Raw genomic sequence first — 10,937 nt, forward strand, 5'->3', positions numbered from 1 at the left:
TATTTTAAGGAGAGAATTGAACAAGTACATGAAGATGTATGAGAAAAACTGTTCTAATTGTTGCTGTTTATAATCATGAAAATGCTAGAAACAATGGACATGTTCAACAGTAAGGGATTAATTACTTAGTTAAGCGTGCCTGCATACTGCCGTTAAGAATGTAGTCATTGCAGTGTGTTTACTGACATGGGGAGACAGTACTGATTGTTAAGGGAAAAAAGCAACCGTTAAAATAGTGTGTGTGTGTGTGTGTGTGTGTGTGTGTGTGTGTGTGTGTGTAGTAGCATATATTGAATTAAGTAATTGCTTCTGTTAAGAGAAACGCTAGGAAGATAAAGTTCTAGAAGAATATATAATGAAAAATGGTAATAGTGTTTGTGCTGGAAGTTAGGTTTATGGTTGGTTTTAGTTTACCTTTTTTCATGCTTAGCTGCACATTCTAAAATGAACATTCAGTTTTTATGTCATATTTTTTAAAATGAAAGCAAAGCCTCCCTCCTGCAGCCCCATGCTACATCTAACCGCTTTACCCTCCCCCCCCCACATTGGTCAAGTAACGACAACACCACTCTAACCTCCCAGACCCTGGCCATTTCCCCTTTAAGCCCAAACACTAAGTACTTTCCCTTATCCCCTACCTTCCTCAGAGTATTATCAGGGAGTACATGAAAGTACCTTTGCCAAGAACCCTGTTTAATCTGTAGTTGACAGACACAAACACAGAGGTTCAGAGAGGTTAAATAGCCTGTCCGAGATCACACAGCAACTAAGTCGAAGAGAGGGGATCCTGACTCCAGAGATTAAACTTTATACAGGAAGAGACTTGATACTTCTCTCTGGTCTTCTTTTCTGGTCTTACCCTCTGGGATGTCTTCAGGATTAGAGCTAAGCTATGTAAAAGGGCTGAGCGTGATGCCTGGTATATTTCAGGCTTATTCCAGAAGGTGGTGAGCCCTTGCAAACTACACTAGGATGTTTAAACAAATTTCTGCATCTCCACCCAGCTAACAGTATCTCAGGTAGTTGTTAATGAGGGCCACGTCTGTGAGCACCTACTTTCAAGTCCATTTATTTAGGCAAAGAATCTTGAATTACAGCTTTAAAAAAAAAAGTACTCTAAAGCAAAAACCAAATTCAATAACTTAGCACATTCAGATACCATCACCAGGCCAGCTTATATATGAACAAAAATTATGGGGTTTTTTTTGTATCAGGATATATTTAATGGAAATAGCTTATTGATTTTTAAAAATATGTATAACTTACCTATAATAAAGTACACCCATTTGAGGCATACAGTTTTAAGTTTTGATAAATGCACACACCTATGTAAATACCAGCCACTCAAGATATAAAACATTTCTACCGTCCCCAAATACATTTTGAATGTTAAATGGTCTTTGAATTTCACCATATGGTTACCATCTCAGATAGCTTGGTCTTGCCTTTCTTGAGCCAGAAACAGCCAAGGGCCAACAAAGATAGATGGATTCAAGTACATTATTTTAGGGAATATCTTTTTTTTTTTTTTTTTTTTTGAGAGAGGGAGGGAGAGAGTATGGGGTGGGACAGGACGGGGTCGGGTGGGAGGAGGTGAAGAGGCAGAGAGAGGTAGGGAGAGAGAGAATCTTCAGCAGGCTCCATGCCCAGCTCCGTCTCACGACCCCGAGATCACGAACTGAGCCGAAATCAAGAGTCAGACACTTAACTGACTGAGCCACCCAGGTGCCCCTTAAGGAATGTCTTGTATCCATAACTCTAACAAAATGTGTTTTCAATGCACCGGTTTCCTCAGCATGTGTCACTGGCACGGAATCCATGGATGACCACCAGTAAGGGACTGTACATTGGCATTTGCGTTATTGCTGTGGTATTGCTCACCGTGCTGGTCGTCGTGATTACCAAAAGTAAGTCACTGCAGGTCCCTGCAGGAACAGAGCAAGGGTTCTCAAGGCAAGCAGCCGTGTGGATGAGATTTCACATACATTTCTGTTTCCTAAACTGTTCTCTCTCTCTCTCTCTCTTTTAAATTACTGGCCTGTAAAGAGAAAGATGCAATATAAATTCTCCAGAGATGGAATTAAATATTAAAGAAATGAGACTGTTTTGGGTAGACTTGGGATTTGGAAGGCAACACGCCATTATTATATATATGATTTGTTCAGTCCTTTATACTCACTCCCCTCAGAAACCAGTGTTTGTCCCCACGAGGGATGATATTGTTGAGTTTTATAAGACCCACTTAAGAGGAGAGGCAGATGAAACATTGGACGAGAAACTGATTTCAGGGCTAGGGCTAGAAGGGCTTCAAAAGGTAGCCATCCGGCAGTTGTGTTTGGGGATGTGGTGTGTATGTGTGTTCTCTGTGTGTGTGTGCGCGTGTGTGTGTGGTGTATGTGTGTTCACGTGTGGGTGTGTGGCATGTGGCTGTGTTTGCACATGGGGTGTGGTATGTATGTGTGTGTAGCCTGTCTCCTATGAAAGATTCACTTTTTTTTTTAAAAAGATTTTATTATTTATTTATTTATTTGAGACAGAGAGAGAGCGAGATCACAAGTAGGCAGAGAGACAGGCAGAGAAAGAGGGGGGAAGCAGGCTCCCTGCTGAGCAGTGAGTCTGATGTGGGGCTCGATCCCAGGACCCTGGGATCATGACCTGAGCTGAAGGCAGAGGCTTTAACCCACTGAGCCACCCAGGCGCCCCGGAAGATTCACTTTTTAAAATGAAATTCAGTTATTAATAATTGTGTTAAAGTAAGCCTGGGCATGTGGGTGAATACACTAAACCATTAATGAAAATGAAATACTTTGTACTAAGAGATTTCTTTGGGTCTTACTGACTCAAAAGGAGTTACCTGAGTAATTTGGAAATTGTCCAGTCTGGGGCATTCCCCCCCCCCCTTTTTTTTAGACATTCTTTCTTCTAAACTTATTTTTTCAGGCTCTAGCTCTGTGCAGATTTTGCTCATAGGAAAGTAATAGAAATAATATACTTAGCTTGAAAAAAGATCTCAATGTGTTTAATTTTCTCTTCAACTCTTCTCCAATTTAGAATATTTCTGCGTAAGAAACAAGCTGGAACAACTAAAGTAAGTTCGAAAGAGTGTGTATCAGTACCTTTTGATATTTCTACTCTACCAAAAATAAAGAAAAATTTCTCTCTGTCCTTCTCCTCTTTTTCTCGTAAACTCTGAAAATCTGGTTTAATGAGCACCTCTATTGTTATACACAACTTCTAGGGATATGTTTATCTTACTATATTTCTCTGAAATTTCCCCTGTTACAGAAGGATCACCTCAGTCTTAACCTCTAGGAGCAAGAGATCACAAATTTTGTTTGATGGAACATTTGAATGAGTTGTTTGGTTTGTTCTTTAATTTCACTCAGTGTTTTGTTTATTGAATGTTTAGTGAGGGTCTGCTATATTTCAAAGAGAGGAGCAAAACAGACAGAAAACCATAAGCAAATAAACAGAGTCCTTTTTATGCTTCTATACAAATACCACGGGGGGAAATGAAGCAAGGTAATGGGCTATTTGAGGGAGTCCCAAAGAACAGAAGGCAGCTCTGTAAAGATGTGGAAGAAGACAACTCCAGGCTGAAGAAGTGCAAAGGCACTGTGGTGAGGCACGTGCCTCCCACTCTCCACAGTTCCTGTCTTCCCCTGCTGTTCCATTCCCAGGCTGCATTGGTTATCTAGACCCATAGGCAATGGAGTTTACAATTTTTGTAAATCCATCCTGCTGCACAGTTAAAACTTAAGTCCCCTTTGCTTGCATATGGTCTGGGGTGCTCTGCTAGAATAGTTGTAATAGTAGGAAGCCACTTCCTACTTCCAAATCCAAGTAGCTTGCTTCGTTTGGTACATATAGCTTGGGCCTTAAGCAACGCCTTCAATTCAAAGCCCATCCTCTTAGATTGCCCCACATTATTTCTAGTTCTCTTTCATTGACTGACTGCCCACAGTCTTTCCTAGATTTGAGTTAATTACATGAGCCAATCCGCTGAATGCACCTTGAACAATGCCCGGCGCACTCTATGCTTTCTATGATGGCAGTTATGCCTGTTGTAACAATACATCCATGAGAGGGGCACTGTTACTGTCAGCAGACAGACTGGAAAACAGGTTTAGAAGTGTTAAGTGACATCCAAAGGCACACCACATGGCAGGTAAAAAAACTCAGTCTTTGATCTTTTCGAGTCCCACACCCATACTTACAGAAGCTTTTGACTATGTGCATTGCTCCTAACAGGCAGAAAAGCATGGCACACAGCATCCTTTTAGCTGATCTCTGTTCTTTCGCCGCTAACTTGTTTGTAATGGCTGATTTTTTTTTTTTTTTTTTAATTTATTTATTTGTTAGAGAGAGAGAGCGAGCGAGCACAGGCAGACAGAGTGGTAGGCAGAGGCAGAGGGAGAAGCAGGCTCCCCGCCGAGCAAGGAGCCCGATGTGGGACTCGATCCCAGGACGCTGAGATCATGACCTGAGCCGAAGGCAGCTGCTTAACCAACTGAGCCACCCAGGCGTCCCATAATGGCTGATTTTTTTAATCACCTAATGATAAAAGAAAATACTTCCTTTAGTAAAATATAAAATATATTATAATATATTTTATAAAAATATAAAATATAAAAAAATAAAAAATAAATAAAAAAAAAAAAACCCTGAGCATTTCCTCGGACTTTTCTCGCTTTTTTTTTTTTTGCAGTTATATCACACTGACTCATTTTAAGCTACTGACATCTAACCTCTTCTCAAACATGTATGAGTGGTCGCTTAAAGATCAGAGCTGAGTAAAGCCTCAGTATGTTCCATGAGCATTTCTGGGCAGGCAAACAGGCACTCTTTACCAACTATAAAACAGCAGCTGTATCCAAATGGCACACATGACCTTTCTGTACACTTGCTGTATGAGTGTATGTGTCAGGAACGTTGCCTAACCCATGGCTTTCAAATTCGAATCACTGACACAGTAAGATTGCTGACACCATGACGCAGTACACACTTATGTGAGACAATAGTATTTTACTGTATCTAATATGTTCTGATACATTTTGTGATCTGGGTTTATCTTAAATGCAGGTTGTAGACTGTTAAATAAATTGAATAATCTTCTCCAGAAGGGTACAATCCACAGTTAGAAAAACAGCAGCCAAACCATTTCTTTTTTTTTTTTTTTAAGATTTTATTTATTTATTTGACAGACAGAGATCACAAGTAGGCAGAGAGGCAGGCAGAGAGAGAGGAGGAAGCAGGCTCCCCGCTGAGCAGAGAGTCCGATGTGGGGTTTGATCCCAGGACCCTGGGATTATGACCTGAGCCGAAGGCAGAGGCTTTAACCCACTGAGCCACCCAGGCGCCCCAGCCAAACCATTTCTTAGCTACTCTTGAGAATATGCACCTTGACTTAGGACTTCAGTTTGATGTCTGACACCAGTCTGCTTAGATTTTCCATTTTTGTATTCTATTGCATGAGTTTTCTCAAGGAGAATACTTGGATTTTCTACCTGCTTATTAAACAGACTCTCCTACAACGTAATATGGATCTCCTATTCACTTCATAGGGCTCTGGGAGTTGCAGATAGCCAGCCTTGCCTGCATCTACATGAATGTGCTTGTCATACTTTAGAAGTGGTCTGCTTTTCCTTAAAGATTCATGTTATTCTTTTTGTAGCATGGTTTCCATGAACGAACCTCGGACTGGAGCTTTGCAAAGTGCAGCTGAAGTGGGCATCCGAGCAGAAGACAATATCTACATTATTGAGGACAATGTTTATGTCATGGATTAAGACCCAGTGGCCCTCTAAGGATTTATGTCCTTACCTGTGGGAGACAATGACAAGATACCACCATGTCAGAGTTCTTAAAAGCCCTAGAATGATTTTTCTGTTAATTTCCAATGATATTTCAACATGTCAGTTATGTTGGGTAGAGTGACTGGTTCATCTGTGTATAGTCACCCTCATTGGCCATAGAGTCCTAATTTTTTATGCTAAAACTCATTCACTGTTTCTCCCAAATGTGAACACTTTATAATTACATATTCTCTTTGGATCATATGAACCTTATATCCATCAAGAATTCTCACCAGTGAGAGAAGAGCTACCACTTTGGTCACCAAAGCTGTCAAGAAGAGCAGACTAGCATTTAAAATCAGCAGATCTGATGTGGGACTTTTAAAGGACTTCACTTGGAAGCAGTTTCGTGATAATCTCTTGTTTTTTACCTTGTAACTCCAAATGTTAACATTTCTTAGGTTCCCCGAGGCTTTCAAATCACAGGGGTACACAGGTCTTTATTTCCCCCATGGGGAAATAGAAGTGAATGTGATTTCACCACTACAGGTCAATCTGATTTCACACGGCTTGAAAATACACAGTATTAAGGTTTTCCCTGGACCCGGGGTGGGTATTTTAGCAGTTAGAAGAAACTAGGGTAGGGAGTGGACCAAGTAGATACCAGGGAAAGAAAATCAGTTGCCCTGTGATGTATTTCATGCTATTTCTGCTACATCAGTTCCACAGTTCCAAGCATTTGTATATACAGTTGTCATGCTCTCTGAACTAATTTTTAGAATGAGGCAGGGCAGAAAGAAATAGAAGAAAAAAAGGGAGAAGGCTAAGAGGCTTCCTGCTTTAGAGAAGTTACTTTGCAAAGGTAACAGTGTTGTTTGAGAATGTTACTAGTTTCAATCAAAATTCTAAATTGTCCTCAGGTAACTGCAATTTTAAAATTGTTTTGGAAAGATGAAGGTGTTTTTTTTTTTAATCGCAAAAACAATTCCAGTGCTATTCCTTTTTTTCACGGTTCAGTTAAATTTTTGGTTTTTCCAAGAGTTAAGCAAAGGCTAATGGTGAAGATATCTTTAGTCACTAGAAGCTTTGCTACATGAACAGTTAAGGAGGCTAGGTATTAATTTCAATCTGAGTAGACCTTGAAGTAAGTCCTGCTTAGGGTTCAGAGTTACTCCATAGTGGTCTAGGAGGGCAGCATGTTTGTTTATTTCTGAAGAAACATCTTTTACATTGGTCTGTGGGGTTCTAGGACATGGCTAGGACCTCCAAATAAAGGTTTAATGGGCAAATAGGATTGTTAAACATGCTATACTGGGTTTTCCAAGTGATCTTGGCCCAAGAAATTTATTGTTTAAACTGTAGTGTTTTTCTTTTAAATTCAAAACAACATGCATAAACATGGAGATTTCAGATTAAAGCCTTGATTTGTAGTTTCTCTGGAAAGACCTGGCAACATCAGACGGCATTCCTACATAGTCAGGGCCCCATTAAATGGTGCTATATTGCGCCCATCCCTAGTCCTCGCCTTTCCTGCACACACACATTTGTTCCTTGCTCTGTGACTGGCACTTTGAATTTCTGACAGCTCTATTCTCCATACCCTTCTTGGAGATTTATGATGGCACATTAAAAGTTCTGAGAGTCTGGTTAAGTTATCCAGCATTTCCAAAACTTGCTTGAAACCCGTGAACACAGTGACTACTAGCCTACCCAGTAACATTCCGTGAAACAGTATGTAAGAACATGTGGGAAAGGAGTTGGTATACAGAATTAGGACTAGGACCTGAGTTCTAGTCTTAATAGAAACACTGGATGACATTAGGGTGAATCTTGTTCCCGGCATTTTCTAATCTTATCATGCATAATTATTCCCATAATTGTATTGGTGTGTAGCAGTAATTCCAATGACATGTTACTTCAAGTCTTTGGAAAGTAGAAAACACTACAGAAACGCAAAGAGCTTTTTGCTTTTTTTTTTTTTTTTTTTTGGTTGAGTTTGCAATAATAGATTTAGCCTTAGTGCTCAGTAAATAATTTCAGTGGTGTTGCATTCATATGTTTTTTGCTATATGGTACTTTTTTGGGGGTTGCAGGAGTAAAAGTTGATATTTGATAATTTGGCTAATTTTATACCATAGAAAAATGTGTACTGTAGAGGATGAACAGGTGAGAAGGGAGGAAGGGGAGGTATTTAGTTAATACTTAATTCTTTCCTGTGACTATATCCATCTTGTAGAATGTATTGAGTTTTGGTTTCAATCCTTTAAGACAGTTGAGGTTCCATTTTCTACAGTCTATCTTGGGGCATTAGGACACTGGTGTGAGTAAGATATTTAAACTTGAGAAATTCTGCACGTCTTTAAGGAGTAGCAGAACCAATCTTTTCACTAATTGCTAATCACTAAGATAATTTTATGAGTACATGATAGTATGAGGGACTCTTTGTGACTAATTTCGTTTGTGGGTACCCATTAATAAAAGAGATTTTTGTTTTCATTTTGAAAATTGACTTGTTGCTTTCTCAGTTTCATCTGTTAGTTGGAGCCTGACATCTTCAACTCACTATGGACTCCCAGGGCCTGTGGGGCAAGATTTAACTCCAGTTCCTGAGGAGCTCCAATTCAGTAGGGAAGAAACCCCCAAACCATCAATTGTGGTACTAATTACTATGGAGGGGAAAAAGAATGTAGTGGTAAATGGGCTTCTTAACTGTGGTATTTGGGGCCCGATAACCCTTTATTATGGAGGCTGTGCTGTGCATTGTAGGATACTTGGCAGTGCCCCCGTCCTCTAACCACTGGAGGAGACAGTTGGGCCCCCCCCCCCCAGTAGTGACAACTATAAATGTCTCCTGAGAGGTAATACCACCTCTGGTTGAAAGCCACTGTGAGAGAGATACCTGGAGGATGTGGGTGTTGTGGGGACTGGTGTCACTTTATCTGGGTTGGGGGGATCTGCCTCTGAGTATGAGGTGACATTTAACTTCAAACCAAATGAATGTGTAGGCAGCAGCCTCTTCAGGGAGCCCACCAATGCAAAACCCTGTGTCAGAGTGTGTTCTGAGGACTGAAAACCAGTATGGCTGCAGCAGTCACCCCCCCACCCCCACCCCCGCCCGCCCAGGACTGGCAAGAAATGGCGCTGGAGAAGTGGGGACAGGAATTGGCAAGATGCTGGGGGGAAGGGACTCCATGAACACATCTGTCAGAAGAGTCCCACTCTTGGCAAACGAAGCATTTGTGCGTATTTGGGATTAAACCTGCCATCCATCACCAAATTATAATATGCCTCACTGTGTTTCAGTGACACCGTTCTCAGATCAAACCTTACGAGTTACTTTGGTTAGGATAACAAGAAGGGGAAGGAGAGGGGAAGGGGGGTGCGTCCTGGCGGTGAGGGGCTTCCCAAGGGCTGTGTGAGGGCCCCAGGGGCCTAGCAAGAGGCATCCTGGAAGATCCTGGAAGAACAGGGATAGGGTGCCAGTTTGCCTCCTATCACCCTGGACCCGGCAATAGCTGGACTCGCTCCTCCCGAACTTGCCGCTTTGGGGGGTGGGTAGGGTGGCACCAATAGATTTTTTATAATAGTTAGGTTTTGATGTGCACTTTTGGAAAACAATGCATTAAAAAAATCGTGATGGAATGGGTATTGTTCTGGATGACTGCAGTTTTACAGTCAATTAATCTAAAACAACTTGAGTGACATAGCCTAAGGGCAACATGAGGATAGCAAAGGTCATGCAGATGCAGAAAGTCAGGAAGGCAGAAGGTTAGATCAGCTGGGACGTTATTAAAATACAGACTCCTGGGCCCTACTCCTAGAGATTGAGATTCATAAGACAGGTGGGACCCAAGTATGTATGTATGTATGAATGTATATATACTTATTTATTTGTTTTGAAAATATCTATTTGAGAGAGGGTGGGGAGGGCAGAGAGAGAGGGAGATAGAGAACCTCAAGCAGACTCCCCACGGAGCACAGAGCCTAATGTGGGGCTCAATTGCAGGACCCTGAGATCATGACATGAGCGCAAATCAAGCCATTCAGGTGCACTTAAGTATTTATTTTTTTGTTTGTTTAAATTACAGAAGACAAGTTACTGGAAATTATTTTACATTTCAACCAAAATACTCATATTTCATGAAAGACTATGTAGGAATAAGAGCATGTAATTGCCCTTCATTTCTACTTATTTCAGAAGTGACTCTCAGGAAATGAATGCAGCAACTTTATATCTGGAGTGGATGGGTAGTTTGATACCAGTTTTTTTTTTTAATTTTTAATTTTTTTATTAACATAAAATGTATTATTAGCCCCAGGGGTACAGGTCTGTGAATTGCCAGGTTTACACACTTCATAGCACATACCTTCCCCAATGTCCATAACCCCACCACCCTCTCTCTACCACCACCACCCCACCCCCGCCGCAACCCAGTTTGTTTTGTGAGATTAAGAGTCTCTTATGGTTTGTCTCCTTCCTGATCCCATCTTGTTTCATTTGTTCTTTTTCTACCCCTCAAACCCCCGATGTTGCCTCTCAACTTCCTCAAATCAGGGAGTTGATGCCAGTTTTGGGACTAAACAAATTCCTCTGTGTCCCCCACATATAGGAAAACCATAATAAATGTAGGGGAGGCATATCGGGACACTGAATTTCATGGTCTCATTTGTGCAGAAATGTTTCTTCCAGGTTCACTGTGCTCTCTAGAAGGAAAGAAAGAACAATTTGCCATTTGCTCTTCCTCTGATCAAGGTCTTTTGTCAGTTGACTGTGGGCTGCTTTAGACACACACATCCTCCCAAGACTTGGTTTCTTCAGCTCTTGATGACATCAGGTTATCTGAGGAAGTACAACAGAAGGGCGCTCCTCCACCCACTGCAAAGGCAATGACAGAGGACGACAAGTAGCTTTGATGTGGCACGGGAGCTCGGTGTACCTAGGGCTGTGGGAGAGTCTCATCGTTAGCACTACCAGAGAGCTAACTGTATACAGTTCCCTTGGGCCTCTCGAGGGCCCTTCCAGCTCTGACTTAAGAGTCTTCGGCTGCCATTAGTGTCTTTCCCCACTCCCTCCAGTCCTCCTCACACAGGGCCCTCTGCATAATCTGAAACACCGAGATGTGATTGTGTAGCGTGTTAGCT

The 10,937-nt window shown here is 41.4% G+C and overlaps 1 protein-coding gene across 1 annotated transcript; it reads left to right on the top strand.

The window, feature by feature from the left end:
* The first annotated feature begins 1,585 nt into the window (after window positions 1-1,585).
* LOC308343547 (hepatitis A virus cellular receptor 1 homolog) lies at window positions 1,586-6,587 on the top strand. The gene is made up of 3 exons (XM_080804609.1): window positions 1,586-1,907; window positions 3,052-3,088; window positions 5,675-6,587. Exons 1-3 carry the CDS (start codon window positions 1,778-1,780, stop codon window positions 5,787-5,789), a joined length of 282 nt encoding a protein of 93 aa, XP_080660735.1. The 5' UTR covers window positions 1,586-1,777; the 3' UTR covers window positions 5,790-6,587.
* Window positions 6,588-10,937: the final 4,350 nt, after the last annotated feature.

This window comes from Martes martes (assembly GCF_963455335.1).
Source record: "Martes martes genome assembly, chromosome: 5".
Lineage (NCBI taxonomy): Eukaryota > Metazoa > Chordata > Mammalia > Carnivora > Mustelidae > Martes > Martes martes.